Source organism: Schistocerca americana, chromosome 7, assembly GCF_021461395.2.
Source record: "Schistocerca americana isolate TAMUIC-IGC-003095 chromosome 7, iqSchAmer2.1, whole genome shotgun sequence".
Classification (NCBI taxonomy): Eukaryota; Metazoa; Arthropoda; class Insecta; order Orthoptera; family Acrididae; genus Schistocerca; species Schistocerca americana.
The window spans coordinates 165,880,618-165,899,416 of record NC_060125.1 but is presented as its reverse complement, the minus strand read 5'-3'; the positions used below and the strand labels follow the sequence as shown (position 1 = coordinate 165,899,416).

The 18,799-nt window shown below is 41.1% G+C and overlaps 1 protein-coding gene across 1 annotated transcript in view; it reads right to left on the bottom strand.

The window, feature by feature from the left end:
- LOC124622820 (protein O-mannosyl-transferase TMTC2-like) overlaps positions 1 to 18,799 on the bottom strand; it is a 902,746-nt gene that overhangs the window by 325,000 nt on the left and 558,947 nt on the right. The window contains exon 13 of the mRNA XM_047148612.1: positions 5,200 to 5,284. Coding sequence (XP_047004568.1) covers positions 5,200 to 5,284 — 85 coding nt within the window. The remainder of the gene's footprint in view (positions 1 to 5,199; positions 5,285 to 18,799) is intronic.

Below are 18,799 nucleotides of genomic sequence, written 5' to 3'. Positions count from 1 at the left end.
TTCAAAGGGAGCATCAGCAACTATTTTTTGAAACTGACGAAAGGAATACAACAGAAGACCACTGAGATGCTTCAAAGAAATACTAGGCATCGAAAAGAGTGCTTATCGCTGGTGTAGTCAGCATTATCTTTCCCAAAAAATTGATTAATTGCAAGTCAGTGAACTACTGACCGCCGGCCGCAGTGGCCGAGCGGTTCTAGGCGCTACAGTCTGGAACCGCGCGACCGCTATGGTCGCAGGTTCGAATCCTGCCTCGGGCATGGATGTTTGTGATGTCCTTAGGTTAGTTAGGTTTAAGCAGTTCTTAGTTCTAGGGGACTGATGACCTCAGAAGTTAAGTCCCATAGTGCTCAGAGCCATTTGAACCATTTGAACTACTGACCGAGGCACAAAAAGATTGCTACGCGAAGCACTGAAGAAATTATAACTACTTTTGTTAATTCCCATTCTTACCGTAGCCTTTCCTCCTCAGTTCTCCCATAAAGCAGATATCACGTAGTATGGTATCTACAAAGCGATATTACTAGGGGGAATTTTGAAGGATTTTTAGGAACATGACTGGACTACTTGCTTTGGTAATCTTAAGCAAAATACTGTCCCTATAGTACGCTGCATGAATACGAGTTTTTGTGTATTTCCTTTGTTTAACTTAGAGCTACGTTTCTGAGACAATGTGGCTTGAGCTGTATTTTCTAAAGCGTGCCTCTGCAAGAACTTTTACAGAACGTCCGAAGAGCTTTCATGCGTTTTTCATGAGAATTTTGCTGGCTGGTAACTTCTCGTATAAGAGACAAGTGATGAAAATACGACTGAAGTCGCAGTCGTAGGATGTGTGGGAGGTGGATTTTATCCCGAGCCTTTTGGGAATAAGGTTAAACCGGGAAAGAGTCCAGCTATGTACACGAAAGCAATACCGCGAGATCGTGAGTGTTAATCCGATTAAAAACATCGAGCAAGTGTCAGTTTCTATCGAGTTTACAGGACCAGTTTGAAATTCTCTGAAAAATACTCTTGATCGTTATGCACTTTTAAAGAGCAATACTCTTTACAGCCGCCATTGTAGGACACTGGAACAATGCAGTTTTGCCCCAAAAGAGACTTCTAAATCAGTTTTGAACGACATTAGGCATCTGCACCAAGAAAAAAGAAGGTAGGTTAGAGTTAAGCATGGCGGAAGCAGTTCCAGTTGCGTTGTCAACAACACTAGTATATCGCCATGGACCGTATGTCATTTTTTGCCCTTCCCTGCCCCATTCGCAAATAGTGCGTGGGAAGAATAATAATTTGACGGTAAACATTCGTATGAGTTCTAATTTCTCTGCCCAAGAGTTCTTGGTTCATCGTTCGACAAGTGGCGTAGCTGACCTTCCCACAACGGATCAAGAAATCTTCGCTAATGGCTACCAAATTTTCTGCCTTCATGCCTGTGCGTTTTCGACCTACACTGTTACAGGATGCTTAAGTCACAGCTCAGCAGTGTGTTCGTCACACCTGAAGATGTCGGTCAGTTTCTCCGATGAAATAATGTGGGAATTTCACAATAAAATCTCGTTTCTAAGGGAAGTAATATTTTTGTAAAACTACAGTCCAGGTGAGATATTATTATTTGTTAAATATTCTCCATAAATATTATGTAATTTTGCACTAGTAAAAACTTCGTTCCCCTGTAATTCCGAAAGTTCATCAGTTATGAAATTCGTATATTCGTATGTGATGTATGTAAATTCGTATGTAATACGTATGTAATGTGTGTACTGTAAAACGGATTACAAACAATCTTCGCAATTTTGTGTAAGCTATCATTACACTTGGCCACTGCCAGCAGGGAAACGTTAGGTATTTTTACATTTGTAAAAGAGCAAACCTAAATGGTAGCAACGCCTCTCGGTGTTGCCTTGTTACGAGAGTCTGCGCACTGACCACTCCAGTGCCTGACAGGATACAAAATGGAAGTTTGTATCTCGTGCAAGACGAGAAATTGGTCTATGTGAAGCCAAGTCATATATTATGAGACACAGTGGGAGCAACATACGTGGGTAGACGAGTTAAATTCCCCCACGTAAAATAATGACCCTGCCCCATAATAGCATCCAAATAACCGGAGTTTCTCAAAATAACTAGAGCTAATGGGAGTACTGTCGCTGATGCCGACTTCGACGTCTTAGCAACATCGACAGTCTATAAGATTCTTCATAACATACCAGCTTAGAGCTATTGTAAGGCATACCCAGTGAAACGGATCAAAGAAACTTGAATAACAGCGCTAGTTATGTAAAATTACTGCTCTCTCATATTGGTATTAACCTCAGTCATTGTTACCTAGACTAGAATCTGGCACTTTTCCTATTTTAAAATAACTGAGTGTCGTTGATTTGTCAAATAAAGAATATATTACAAAATTTATGCCAGCTTTACTTCGTTTCGGAAGGAGTCTTCTAGGTTGCTTTAAGCCATATCCCCGCGATATGCTTTCTTCCGGGAGTGATAATCCCGCAAGATGTATAGGAGAACGTCTGTGAAGTTTGATGAGTGCGAGAGAGGTTCCTCTTTCCCTGTTTTGCTACGGGGTTGGCATTCTTATTCTGGCTTTGGCAATTTTGGCGCAGTTTAGTGGTCAGACGATAGTCATGGCTCCACCAGACCCCCTGGGAAGGTATCTGCGTACCCCACTTGTACGCGTCTGGTGTAGATCCCGTGTTCAAGTGAGGTAACAACTTCCGAGTGACATTTTCGCTCTGCAGCTGAATGTGCGCTGATATGACACTTCCTGGCAGGTTAAAACTTTGTGCCGGACCGAGACTCGAACTCACCTTTGCCTTTCGCGGGCAAGTGGTAGAGCACTTGCCCGTGAAAGACAAAGGTCCCGAGTTCGAGTCTCGGTCCGACACACAGTTTTAATCTGCCAGGAAGACTTCCGAGTGTTTGCGTACATGTATCTGAGACAGAAAATGGTTACCAGCCCGATAGTTACCCGATCCTTCACGGCCGTGCAGAATACCATTATTCGCAGTCACTATTCCTACCATTACCATTTGTGGTATCTCAGTATTATTTAGCGCCACGAATATACCAAGGCTCATGTGTTTACTTATTATTTTAAAGACAGTGTTATCCACGATGTGTAGAGTAAGGATTTAATTTACTTTCTGGGTGTCTATTTGTCTGAACCTTCACGAAGACAAAGACGCCACTAAAGACAAAAAGTTCACGTTCATCAGCTCAAGGTACACTGTGCAGTCACATTAATGTTCCCACTTCGCGGCGCGGACCGCTGTGAGACACATAAGAAGAGAGTCAGCGAGGTTGTGGAAGATACCGACAGGGATGTAAAGCCTGCCGACTGCTGTGTCGTGGTCAGCTGCGCTAGCTTTCTCGGTTGAGGATCCATGTCACCTACAGCCAGGTCGAGGTGGCCTCACAGATCCGCGATTGGGTTTAAATCCGGAGATTTCGGTGCCCAGGGGAATACGGTAGCCTCACAGTACTTCTTTTCGAACTACGGTCGTACACTGCGAACTGTGACACGTTGCATTGTCCTGCTATGTGCCGCAGTAAAATAAACTGCATCTAGGGGCAATATGGTATCCAAGGTTAGATGCGTACTTGTGTTGATTCGTTGTGCCTTCCAGAATGACGAGATCACACAAGGGATGCCACGAAAACATTCCCCAGACTAAAAAACATGAAGGGTGTTTGCTTTCAGACGTTTCAGCCGTACGCACCAATATCCACCTGTCCGATAGAGCTTGAAACGCGATTCATCTGAAAATGCCACCTGCCGTCACTCAGTGGACGCCGAGCTGCGGTACTGGGGTGCAAGTTCCAGCCTTCGTCGCCGTCGGAAAGCAGTCAGCATGGAGGCACGAACCGGGCGGCCGCCGCAGAGGCCCATACACCGCAATGTTCGCTGAACAGTCGTTGCAGAGTCACTGCCGGTAGTAATCAAAGTAAAGCTTATATACAATTGTATGAGTCCATTCCGCGTTCACCTTTCGTGCTCGAAACAAAAAATAAATTATAACGTAAAAATAATTCCATGTCTGGGATTTCTCTGTTTCTTTCTTTCCTTCTTTTTTTTCAGAACAGAATTTTATATTCTCATCTTCTAGCATGAGATCAGAATTGAAAATAAGTTGTTCTACAAGATTTTCTTCTCCATGAAAAGAGGCGACAAAGGCAGTTAATTGTCTAAAAGCATCGGTACTTGTGGGGATCGAGCCAGTATCAAAATCAGTTAAAATAAAACACAAATTTTCCAAACGAGCAGGGGATCATAATACCTTCCTCGGTATTGTTCCATGTTTACATTAATTATGTTCTGTTTTACTTGCTACCTTTTATGGTTTCCGGTATTGTGCTTATCTCATTTATGTAAGAGAAAACTTTTAATCCAATGGTTTCTCTTTTTGTAAAGAACGACGCCTTGTAGGGAGACAATCACTGACTTTTTAGTTTGCGCGTTTAGCATTTGCACTGACGCAATCACATAAATGTTTTACACACTTAACCAACATTTACCATCATCAGAACATCCGAAGCAGCATCAGAATGGGTTTCATGTAATCCTTTATCAGAGTCGGATTACAAATCAGGTAAAATGGAACTGCCTGTTCTAAGGTACTCATTCAAATGATTATGTGTCAGATGGCCATTCCGTGCCGCCATACTACATGTATTTTTGGACGCTATTAAGACTGTCTGGTAATTTTAGTAAATTTTATAAAATGTTGCGCCTTAATTATGAGACACTTATACGAAATAACAAAAAATATTGATTCGCAAAGATTATCTTTTCTACATTTATAAAACGAATAAGTTATTGTTCTTTACTGTCATTTTTAGATTTGTGTGGACATGACATTTAACAAATCAGGAAATAAGCGATAATTCAGACCTGCCTGTTTTAAGACGGCCATTCAAATGATTTCCTGTCAGACGTTTCGGAAAAGATGAAGTCTATAGTGACCACCTAGAAATTACTTACGCGGCAGCTGTATTAAAACAGCATTACGGTGCATTTTTTAATTGCACTGAAAATCGACGTGAAGTGAACCAAATTCTCGGTTTATTTGATCACACATATGTTCAAATGACTTCTAAATAGACAGCTGGCTGCGTACGACTTGCGGCTTAGTCATTAGAGACTAGCGAGTTGGAACAGACGACAGTGAGTTGAGGTGTGTGGGAGTGTGTACTCACCATAGTGGAGCAGAACAGACGCGTCGTCCGGGGCTAAACGCAGGGCGCGCCGGTACCACTGCTCTGCTTCTGCAGCCCGGGAGCTCTGCAACAACAACAACAACAACAACCTACAGTCACAGTGGAGCAGCGCTGGACAACCAGAGTAGCGCAGAACCAGCGCTACTGTAACGATGTTTAGCCGACCGCGGTGGTCTAGCGGTTCTAGGCGCTCAGTCCGGAACCGCGTGACTGCTACGGTCGCAGGTTCGAATCCTGCCTCGGGCATGGATGTTTGTGACGTCCTTAGGTTAGTTAGGTTTAAGTAGTTCTAAGTTCTAGGGGACTGATGACCACAGATGTTAAGTCCCATAGTGCTCAGAGCCATTTGAACCATTTTGTAACGATGTTTTGTTAAAAATTACTTTATCTGTTGTCAGGTGACACTATACAGCCACGCACATACGTAACAGATCTGAGAGACTCATATTTAAACAATTTAGCTTATTTTCTCGCAACAAATCGGTGTCAGTCCTGTCCACAATTACGGTCGGAAGACTCAGTATCCTGAAGCTTCCTGGCAGATTAAAACTGTGTGCCGGACCGAGACTCGAACTCGGGACCTTTGCCTTACGCGGGCATGTGCTCTACCAACTGAGCTACCCAAGCACGACTCACGCCCCGTCCTCACAGCTTTACTTCTGCCCGCGTTTGAGTCTCCGTCCGGCACACAGTTTTAATCTGCCAGGAAGTTTCATATCAGCGCACACTCCGCTGCAGAGTGAAAATCTCATTCTGGAAACTCAGTATCCTGTTTGAGAAGCAACGTGATTCTCCTTCAGCCTTAAGACCATAGGCTCTAGAGGGGCAGTTTTGACGTTGCGACTGATAGTGGAAGCCTGGGCTCAAAAAAATAAAAACACATTCATAGGATTTATAGACCAGGAAAAAGCTTTCGACAATGTAAAATAGTGTAAAATGTTCGAAATTGCGAGAGAATTAGGAGCAATCTATAGGCAAAGACGAGTAATACACGAATAAGAGTGAACATTAATAAAACCGATAAAATGCAGGGACGGACTCCTGACTGGAAATGACGGATATAAGGTCCTATGGACGTCTGTCCAGAAATGGGAAGCGTGCGCGAAACGTCAGCAGATCGTCCCGGAACACAGTACAGAGCTACATCGCGTCTGTGTCACAACACGTATTCAAAGTGGCCTCCATTGGATGCAGTGCATGTGTCCATACGTCGCATCATGGATTGCGGCGCTCTTTCCCATGTTCCGATCGCCTTCTAAATAGCGACACAGGCGTCGTGGACCGCCGATGAAGGGTCTGCACACCAGCAATCGGTTCAGCATACACAGCGCTTTTCAGATGCCCCCAGACGTAAAAATCTATGGGAAGTCTGGTGCTCCAGCATAGCATGCTAAAGGGCCTCCGAGTCCTTTCCAACTTTCGCGGTTCGTCTCAATATCGCAGCCTTTCTGCACGTTCTTCTGTCTGAAAGGACCGATGATCACACAAACGCCCAAAAAGGGCTTGAAATGTGTAATGTGGTTGGAGTCTGTGAGGATACTTGTTTTGGTATAGCCGAGCTGCCTCTTGACAGTTTCCTTCTGCTTGGCCGTACACAAACCCCATCTTGGACCATTCTGCTGCTTACAGCACGCTGCGTCAGTCACTCAGCCTCCAACACACGAGGAACACACAGTTAGAGGAACTACCTACTGTAGCAGCTATGCACTTCCGGTCGTAGTGATGTTCATAAGACCATTTTTCGTCCATTTCAGGTCAGGAATCCGTCCCTGTAGTTTGTCGGTTTTGTTAATGTTCGCCCTGTGTAACGGCAGAAAAACGGAAACGAGACGGAAAAAAGGAAGTAAACCGTTTATTATTTCAAAAGTAGTCACCATAACTCTTAATACATTTATCCCACTGTGACACAAGGTGGTCAGTATCTTAATGGAAAAATGTTTGCAGTTGCCTACGGAATCACGACCGTACCCAGGCGTCCACCTTTTCACCCAAAGCACATCGACGGCCACGAATTTCTCTCTTCATGTCTTCCACGTTATGGAAATCGCATGGTGAGAGATCGGAACTGTGTGGGGAATACTGAGTGCTGGCTGGTGAAACTTCTGTAGTGTAGTCGAACCATGTAGGTGGATCCATATTTTTATCAAGCCTGCTATCGCACACGCGTGCGATGGTGATCGACTTCGAGGTTACCAGCCCAAAGCCTGGTAGTGGAGACCGAGCGAGGTGTCGCAGTGGTTAGCACACTGGACTCGCATTCGGGAGGACGACGGTTCAATCCCGCGTCCGGCCATCCTCATATAGGTTTTCCGTAATTTCCCTAAATCGCTCCAGGCAAATGCCGGGATGGTTCCTTTGAAAGGGCACGGCCAACTTCCTTTCCCGTCCTTCCCTAATCCGATGAGACCGATGACCTCGCTGTCTGGTCTCCTCCCCCACAACAACCCAACCCAACCTTGGTAGTGGAAAAAGTATTCATTGCCATTTTTTGGCTGGTGATGGGAAAGTAGGTGGCGCCATAAGTTCTCGATCACCAGACTTAGTGCCAATGTCCTGGATTACTTTTCAAACCTACCCACAGTGTCTTGCCTAGTAACTGAAGCTGACATTCATGATGATCTTCTGTAAGGTATGGACACTGAGCTCGGACGCTTCCTTAGTACTATAGGAGAGAAGTAGGCTGTGCGCCGGCACCCTCTGCTTTCCTTCTGCCATCCTCATAAGAGCAAAAAAGTCACTAAAACTCTTGATGAAATGTGATATAATCATGCACGGCAACCAGTGTCCAAAATATGTAGAGTCGAAGAAAACACCGTAGTCTTTTACCTGAATTTTTTATTCTTTCATTTTATGAAAATTTTCGACCTATATGATAATCAGCAGGTATTTTTATCTTTCTAAAGGGTATATGGAACAAAAAAAAAACAAGATTTTTTTTGCGAGGATACGCACCGTCAGAAGATCGAGAAAAGAAGACAGGTCTATCTCATGGTGGTCACGCAAACGGAATTCAGCCATAAAATGAGGGAAAAATTTAGCGGTCAAAGACTGTTTTGAATTCTACAAATTCCACTAAAACTCCATGAGTAGTAATCAGTCACCCACATTTAACAACTTTACCGAAGACATAACTGACACACTTCTTATGGGAACGATGGTAATGTCGTGAAGGTTGAAAACGTTTCAAATTAGGCAGCTAAATCTATCCCTTAGTATCTACCAGCCAGTCATACAGTATGACTTTCCTTCTTATAGTGAATTAAAATCTGTCTGCTGCAAGCAATATGTTCCGTGTGACACACAACGGTACGGCGACATCCCTGTCGTATTCTAACTACAATGGCATCAAGAGCGACCCGCATCCGACGCAACAGATGACTGTAATTCAGATGACCGCAAGTGTAATGAGCTTCGTAGCTCTTACCAAATGAAACAAAACAGGCATGGAAAATATTTTATACACCTTAAGACAGCAAACCCACCTTACATCATCTGCATCCAGGGTGGATGATGTAAGCAGGGTTGACTATCTCAAGATGTATGAAGTATTTTCCATGCCAGTTTTATTTTGCCCACCCAGTGCGATAGGCAGGTACTGACCACTGAGACGGCTCATGAATGATGACGAGAATGCAGTACCAAGCTCAAAGGCTTCTCCGAGGTCTAGAAGCTGTTAAATAATACGAGACTGTTGACAAATGTTACGAATAACATTTTACAAATAGAAATAAGGATTTGACGACAACACTATGTTCAATACTCTATCATATTCCCAAGCTGCGACACTATTGCGTATTCATGATTGACAGTTAATTTTTATTGGGAATAACAGTTGTCTTTCTTGGCGAATGGCTGTCACACCGTGAGCCGTATTGCTCTCTCAATGGACGGGGTGCTATGGGTGACCTCTGTGTGTTGGAGAACTGTGTCTCTCATTCGCTTAACATAGACAAATGTAATGTATTGCGAATACGTAGAAAGAAGGATCCTTTATTGTATGATTATATGATAGCGGAACAAACACTGGTAGCAGTTACTTCTGTAAAATATCTGGGAGTATGCGTGCGGAACGATTTGAAGTGGAATTATCATATAAAATTAATTGTTGGTAAGGCGGGTGCCAGGTTGAGATTCATTGGGAGAGTCCTTAGAAAATGTAGTCCATCAACAAAGGAGGTGGCTTACAAAACACTCGTTCGACCTATACTTGAGTATTGCTCATCAGTGTGGGATCCGTACCAGATCGGGTTGACGCAGGAGATAGAGAAGATCCAAAGAAGAGCGGCGCGTTTCGTCACAGGGTTATTTGGTAACCGTGATAGCGTTACGGAGATGTTTAACAAACTCAAGTGTGCAGACACTGCAAGAGAGGCGCTCTGCATCGCGGTGTAGCTTGCTCGCCAGGTTTAGAGAGGGTGCATTTCTGGATGAGGTATCGAATATATTGCTTCCCCCTACTTATACCTCCCGAGGAGATCACGAATGTAAAATTAGAGAGATTAGAGCGCGCACGGAGGCTTTCAGACAGTCGTTCTTCCCGCGAACCATACGCGACTGGAACAGGAAAGGGAGGTAATGACAGTGGCACGGGAAGTGCCCTCCGCCACACACCGTTTGGTGGCTTGCGGAGTATAAATGTAGATGTAGATGTAGAAGACAGCGACCCGTACAAACAATAAGTTTCCTTTAATTTAAGTCTATGGTCACAAACTTTCTGTTAACAAAAAGTTTGTGACTACAGACGTAAATTAAAGGAAACTTACTCTATCATATTGTAAAATTGGTGTACTTGCAGTATTCATGATTGACAGTTAATTATTATTGGGAATAACAGTTGTCTTTCTTGGCGAATGGCTGTCACACCGTGAGCCGTATTGCTCTCTCAATGGACGGGGTGCTATGGGTGACCTCTGTGTGTTGGAGAACTGTGTCTGTCATTCGCTACAGCCGGCGGATAGGACGTACATTTAATTTCGGTGTTTCAGTTTGGAATCCATATTCGTAACATCCTTTAGCAGAGCAATGCTGACTGTAGCAGGGAATATATTCCGATATTCTGTTTACGTTTTGATCCAGAAACTGCACTTAGTATCAGTTCTGCGAGCGCATCAAAATGAGGCAATGTGACCATACAATAACTGCTTTACAAGTTCACTTAATTATCCAGAATTTTGTTGCTAAATATTATTTACAGAAGTTCTTGTATGGTAAAAATCTTGGTGTATGTTCGTTAAACTACCTGACGAATACTTTGATGATATTCTTTCCTTAAAATTAAGTGTACCTGATAATCATATATAGTATACAGTTATGTTATCGCTCACGAGTATACATCGACTCTTTTCTTGTCTAAAATCATGCTGACCGTCGTTCGCCAGTAATAGCTGTGGATTCTGAACCACCTTCACGTACATTCACAACTTACGAGGGACAAACCTACTCTGTTTAACACAGTGAAACACTAAAAACACTTCCTTGTGATGATCCTGATTACAGTCAGTAGCTTTTACGGATGGTTTCTGTGTTCGTTTTACGGAGACGTGGTTTACAGCGCAAACAGGCGAAGTCTGTGCCTGGAACGATAGTATTTTATTTTGGAAGTATTTTTCACGCAATTATTCATTCTTACTTTTGAATTACTCCACGAAAAAAAAAAATAATACTAGATGTAAGAGGTACACATTGTGTTCTGGTTTTGATTTGTTACAAGTACACTTGCCTCCCTCTCGAGCATAACATTACATGATATTATTCTCATACTGAAAGTCTTACAGTATGAATGTTCCATGGATTGTACGTAACATTTATAATTTAACATACAAAGGTAAGATTGTATTAACCTACATCAATGTGTTGAAATATTGTTGCCTTTGTGGTATCCAACAATCAGTAGCGGCAAACAGGCTGACCTAACTGTACTAATCACGCAGGTTTCGGAACATCTTTATATCATACGTTTTTGTCATTGAATGATTTGTATTTAGACGTACTTTTGAATGTATTATAAACAAGTTCGCACAACTAATCTTATTCGCATAGCACGCCGAACTTGGTTCTGACATTGATTTTACAGTGTTCTAAGAACTGCTTAATACATGTTTACAAAAACATACTGTCTGTATCTGTTTCGTTATTCAAGTCACTGATACGTTCAATAGCCGCACAAAAACATACCTGGTCAAAACTTCAGAGGCGAAAGCGGTATGTAAACTCTTATCTTTCCAGAGAAGTGTCAGCTTTGAACTAAAGAATAATGTCTCCTCATGAGAATACAATACATGCATTCGTTTCTGCGGTTTTAACTCCATGCATTGCACATCCAGAGGTAACTTTATGCTCTGTTTTTAATCTTAGCTGCGTGATCTAAATTCGACAATGTCTGCTTGATATTCTTGTTATTATTACTGTAACATACATCATTTTCATTATTGTGAGTCTCACAGATTATGTACCATAGTACAAGAAAACCAGAAAAGTCGGAAGTACTACGGAATCGAAATTACTATGATAGTAAGTCAAAATGTGTTGTGGGATACATCGTCATTTATAAAGGTGAACAAATTATTGAGTTAGCAGTATATTGGATTGTAGTCATTCACAAGCAGTTGGTTGTTGCAGAGAAGATAGCGAGTACAGCTGTGATTCAACAGTGCTTTAAAAACACATGTCGAAGACAGTGCGCTTCATCAAAACAGTCCTGTGAAATATCCATCCCCCCCAACGTCGCCGCACCCTTTAAGAAATACTCCTAGCAGCCCAGTCTCTCTTCCATCTCAACGTAACATTTCCCCGCTATCAAGCACAGTTCATCTGCAACCCTAGTTTAACATCCTACCGTTACGTTCCAGTGTACGCGACCCACCAGGACGAAAATAGCGAATACCACCGCTTCAACGTACTCATCCTATCACTGATATCCTTCAACTGTCCATCTCACCCAGCCCTCACTTCCACACAATAAAAGCTGAACTCACTGTCTGGTGTATAACTGAAGATTTCCAGAAAACTCTTTGCCGAAATATCATTGCTTAAAGTTGCAGACATCCGAAAAATCACCCGAAATTTAATACGCCGGGAAAGTTTTAAATTTCACACATACAACTTCCTTCAACGCATAACTCCACCATAAATGCGACTTCTATTTAATACAACAGACCGAGAAGCACATAATGTAGAATACGGTACCCATATTTAAGGTATTATACGATACGTGGTAGTGAGCATTGTAAACGTAACTATAGTTAGCATTTTGTCATTCGTTATTTAATTATGCAAGAGTATGTAAATATTTCCAAATTCGAAAGAACGTTATATATATTTATGTTATTCATTTAATTTTATGTAGCTTTAATGTTAAAAAAGGTTTAAAAAACGACACAATGTTAGTTCCGTTTATTAGCATATTCCATAATGTAATAAGAAAGCAATTGAGCTCAAGAATACAACATGTGAAAATGTTAGCAATTGAAATCATCATGTATCTAAAAAGTAATTTAAAGTTTGATGGATGTAATCGCTTACAGACCCTATTTTGTCAAATTTCATACAGAAAAGCAGAAACTGACAAAATTCAATTTGTCAGACATTTTCTTTCTTTATGTGCAACTTAATGTTATACTTGAATGTTCGTAAACTCGCAACTTTTCATTACAAGTTTGTTAATGTAAATTTCATACAACTAATTTGTCAAATTTCGCTGTTACGTATTTATTTATACGCCAAAGGAGCGTTAGTTCAAAGTTGGTTATAGAAATAGGTTTTATTAGTATTTTCATGGATTTTAGAGAAAAATTAAACATAAAGAATGTACGAAACTGCGAATTAATAAAAAGAAGATTATGCACAAAAAGTTGTTGGCTTGTTAATGAACATCTACGTACCCTGGACCTACTTATTCAACATTAGAAGCTAAGTACATAAATTTAATTTCTTTCCAACTGCCATCCGAGGAAATTTGGAATCTTAATGGAGAGCATTGCCTTGCTGTTCCAGTTTAATCACCTACAAAAATTACAATTATGATTTTTGCGAATGTCAAATAATGATTTTTAATGTATTTGACAATCGGATAGTTACGTTAGGCTATCAAAATTCGTAGCCGGATGTTAACAGGAGTCCCATACATCAAAAACAACGTACGCCATCATATTATCAAATACTTCTTCATTTTTATTTTCGCGCTTCTAAAGCTAACAAAGTAAAATTTGTGACTGAATACTGGCACGCTCATTCATTGCCAGTGCCCTGTCGACCATGAACATATACTGGTATGAAACAACAATAGAGAAAAAAAGAAAAAAGTGACCGGGTGAGTTCGTCGACATCGTGTGATTTTCAATGAACATTACTCCCAACGGAGGCTACTACGAGAACTCTGCTTAGGAAGCTATGCTAGCCCCACAATATGCTATCGCACATAAATGACGAGGGTCTTCAATAAGTAATTACCCACATTTTTTTAAAGCCATTAATGTATATAGACAAATGTCCTCACATTTCATGTTTGCTCAATGGGCTGGTGAAGTTTCGAACCGTTCTGGCAGATGGCAGAGCCGTAGTACAGCGTCAAAATGGCGTCTACATACGACTAACGTTACAAGCAGCGTGCTGTTACTGAACTCTTGTGAGCAGAAAAAGAAACCGTGGTGTCAGTAATTGCACCGATAAGAACAAAGTTCATATTTCCTCCTGTTTAAGAAATGTATGATAACTGGTCAACTGCAATCAAAAGAGACAATTTCATTCGTACCAAACATTCTGTGGTACCACCTTTCATTTTAACCGTTTATTTAGATAGTATGACGAAAGTACTTAGCAGTTCAATATTGTTTCGTAGTAAAATTTTTAGTAATGTCAGTACACGAAATTTTTCATCGCTTCATAATTGTGTTACCTACACTTCTTCGAAGGCTATATATTATGGGAAACGGGAACAGGAGACTGGAAAACGGAAGCTACAGTAACTTGACCTCTCACCTAGTCAAAACCGTAGTGCGAGGCTACTGTACTGAAGGCAGCCATAGACTTCATTGTTAAATCGCTGGAGGAGTGTAATAACAAGAAATATTTCGGTCCGTTTCATGAACTAACGAAGAAACTTGAGGTATGTGATATAATGTGACAATTTAATATGTGCGATGTATGTAAGACTCAAAGACGCTATAACCTTACAGAGAGATATGAACAATACTATCATCTCTGATTTATGTATAATTTTTGTTGTTATCTGGAATGTTAATTATTTTGTTTACTGTTCTTCGGAATATTGTTCTCAAGATTATCTTGAAACTACTACAGCTCTATAGATATAGTGTATTGCAACAGAAGAAATAAAAGAGCTCATCTGACATGATTAATAGGTGAGATTCGAAATTAATTATTCTTCTACAAATGCATTCTCATAAATATTAAGAAAGTTACAGAGATCTACATTGACGGCCATTTGGAGAGACGCTGCAGATGTGGCGAACGAACCTGCAATCACACGGCGATTGTTTAAAGACTAAAGAACTGATAATTAAACAGCGTTAACAGCGCTTTACCCAAGATTTCATCACTGTACATATAAAGCAATCGATGAGTTTAGTTAACAGTACATCACCTGAAAGCCAATAGTGCAAACCAAAATCTCGTCCAAATAATACTCTAACACAACATGAAACACCAAAACAAATAAAATAAATCTAACAATTGTCGCCCACAGACAGGACACGACTTGAGTCTTCACAGAAACACGAACATTATAACGTATTGTATTTTGCAAATATTGTATGTAGTACAGTTATAAGGAACTAATATTGTATTTCTTTTTCATGTATGATTTTACGAGTACTATTGATGGAGAGGTGTACATAACAGAAAGCTGGAGAGCAAAGAATTGTAACAGCTGTCCACCTACGAAAAGTAGGTGAACATTTTCATCTCTAATTCTGCTGACTTTTCTACGAGTGTTATAGGGAGGAATTAGTGGTAGATAGGCACTTTCCATTTTGTAGATTAGACGTAGTTAGTACCAAAATTTATTTGTGTCAACTATCTGTGCAACGTTATCGCTACGTAAGCGTTATTAGATTGTTTCTGGCGTACTGTTACGTAACAGCCAAACACGTTTTTGCAGCATAGTATTGTTGAGGACCTAATTGCCATTAATTTAAGCAGTATAAACTATGTCACACGATCTGTGCAATATGTTAATAATTTTATGTTCAGAACAAGACAGCAAGGTAAATTAGCAGAACAGAACGAACAAAACGTTCCGTAGGCATATGTGGAAGAGGTTGCTGATCCGTTTACGTTACTGTTAGCGCGTACTGAACAAATGTCAACAGAATTAAAAACGGAATTAAGAACAGAGTTGCAGAATAGTCAAACAAAGCTGAGAATTGAATTGGAGTTAGTCATACAGCGCTAAAAACTGAATCTGAAACACATTTTCAAAACTGTCAGACTGAATTAAAAACCGAATTGCAGGCAACTAATACTGCATTGGAGAATCAAGTAGTAGGGTCGGAAGCTGCACTCAACACTGCAGTTAACTAGATTTCTAATGCACACACGAGTTCTGGACTGAATTTCGTGCCGGCCGGAGTGCCCGAGCGGTTCTAGGCGCTACAGTCTGGAACCGCGCGACCGCTACGGTCGCAGGTTCTAAGCCTGCCTCGGGCATGGATGTATGTCATGTCCTTAGATTAGTTAGGTTTAAGTAGTTCTAAGTTCTAGGGGACTGATAACCTCAGAAGTTAAGTCCCATAGTGCTCAGAGCCAGTTTTGAACTGAATTTCGTCAGTTCCGAGATCTACATCAGCATTTGACAGACGCATTTAATACTTTAAAATTGGAATTCGAAAATTTGAAATTAGGTCAAGATGAGCTGTCGAATACTGTTGCTGAGCCAAGCAGTGACTAATGTGATCCGCGCTCAGCGTGACATCATAAAAGGACAACAAACGGAACAATTTACAGACGTTTTCCAACAGTGGTTAGGTGATCAAGACACACAAGTGATTAGTGCTGTTGAACAAAAGGTTCAGTCTGTGGTAAAGGATGTTGTGTCAGACAGAGATTTAGCCAATCAAGAACCTGCTAGACGTTTCCAAGAATTTTGCAAGCAGGTCGAAGGTGTTAGCGAGCAAGTAAATGATTTACCTCACGCTTGCCGGGATAATTATTCAGTTGTCGCGGACAATGAATCTGTGAACGAAAGATCTAGTCCAAGCGGTTCTAGGCGCTTCAGTCCGGAACCAAGCGGCTGCTACGGTCGCAGGTTCGAATCCTGCCTCGGGCATGGATGTGTGTGATGTCCTTAGGTTAGATAGGTTTAAGTAGTTCTGATGACCTCAGATGCTATGTCCCATAGTGCTTAGATCCATTTGATCTAACCCACAAATAACGCAGCCAGCCTTTAGAACTCATGAACAGGTCCATACACAAACTTTAGCACATGTGAACTTAACGACAGATCATTTTCCCTTGATATGTTGGCGAAAATACATGTTTAATTCCGGAGGTACGCATAAAATATTATTCTAAATTGTGTTAAACGCATTCTCTGAAAATTATTTCGAGCAGTTAGTTCATTACCCCACGCGAATAGTAAACGGTTGTGGAAACACACTTGACCTCTTAGCAACAAATAATCCTGAGATAATACCGAGCATGAAAACCGATACAGAGATTAGTGAACACAGGGTTGTCGTAGCGAGATTTAATATTGTAATCCCAAATTCTTGAAAAAGAAGCGAAAAATATACCTATTCAAAAAAACAGATAAAAATTTACTTGACGCCTTCCTGAGAGACAATCTCCACTCATTCCACATTAATAATATAAGTATAGACCAAATGTGACTTGAATTCAAAGAAATAGTATTGGCAGCAATTGAGAGATTTATACCAAATAAATTAACAAGCCGGCCTCGGTGGCCGTGCGGGTCTAGGCGCTACAGTCCGGAACCGCGAGACTGCTACGGTCGCAGGTTCGAATCCTGCCTCGGGCACGGATGTGTGTGGTGTCCTTAGGTTAGTTAGGTTTAAGTAGTTCTCAGTTCTAGGGGACTGATGACCTAAGATGTTAAGTCCCATAGTGCTCAGAGCCATTTTTTAAATTAACAAACGACGGAGCTGATCTTCCTTGGTACACAAGACGGGTTAGTACACTGTAGCAGAAACAACGAAACAAACATGCCAAATTTAAACAGACGTAAAATCCCCAAGATTGGCGATGCTTTACAGAAGCTCAGATTTTGCGTCTACTTCATTGTGAGATGCTTGTAACAGTTTCCACAACGAAACTTTTCCCGAAACCTGGCAGAAAATCCAAAAAGATTCTGGTCGTATGTGAAGTACGTTAGCGGCAAGAAACAATCAATCCCTTCTCTCCGCGATAGCAATGGAGACACAATCAAAGACAGTGCTGCCAAAGCGCAGTTACTAAACATAGCCTTCCGAAATGCCTTCACAAAAGAAGACGAAGTAAATATTCCAGAATTCGAATCGAGAACAGCTGCCAACATGAGTAACGTAGAAGCAAATATCCTCGGAGAAGTGAAACAACTTAAATAACTTAATAAAAGCAAGTCTTCTGGTACAGACTGTATAGCAATTACGTTCCTTTCGGAGTATTCTGATGCATTAGCTCTATACTTAACAATCATATACAACCGTTCTCTCGACGAAAGATCCGTACCCAAAGGCTGGAAAGTTGCACAGGTCACACTAATATTCAAGAAAGGTAGTAGGAATAATCCACTACATTACAGGCCCATATCGTTAACGTCGATGTGCAGCAGGATTTTAGAGCATATATTGTGTTCGAACATTATGAATTACCTCGAAGAAAACCGTCTATTGACATACAGTCAATATGGGTTTAGAAAACATTGTTCCTGTGAAACACAACTAGCTCTTTATTCACATGAAGTGTTGAGTGCTGTTGATTTCTGTATTTCTGGATTTCCGGAAGGTTTTTTACACTGTACCACACAAAACCCAGCTCTAAGCAAAGAATGGAAAGCAGAAAGGTGGAAGGAGTATATAGAGGGTCTATACAAGGGCGATGTACTTGAGGACAATATTATGGAAATGGAAGAGGATGTAGATGAAGATAAAACGGGAGATATGATACTGCGTGAAGAGTTTGACAGGGCATTGAAAGACTTCAGTCGAAACAAGGCTCCGGGTGTAGACAACATTCCATTAGAACGACTGATAGCCTTGGGAGAGCCAGCTATGACAAAACTCTACCATCTGGTGAGCGAGATGTACTAGACAGGCGAAATAACCTCAGACTTCAAGAAGAATATAATAATTCCAATCCCAAAGAAAGCAGGCGTTGACAGATGTAAAAATTACCGAACTACCAGTTTAATAAGTCACAAGTGCAAAATACTAACACGAATTATTTACAGACGAATGGAAAAACTGGTAGAAGCCGACCTCGGGGAAGATCAGTTTGGATTCCGTAGAAATGTTGGAACACGTGAGGCAATACTGACCTTACGACTTATCTTAGAAGAAAGATTAAGGAAAGGCAAACCTACGTTTCTAGATATGTAGACTTAGAGAAAGCTTTTGACAATGTT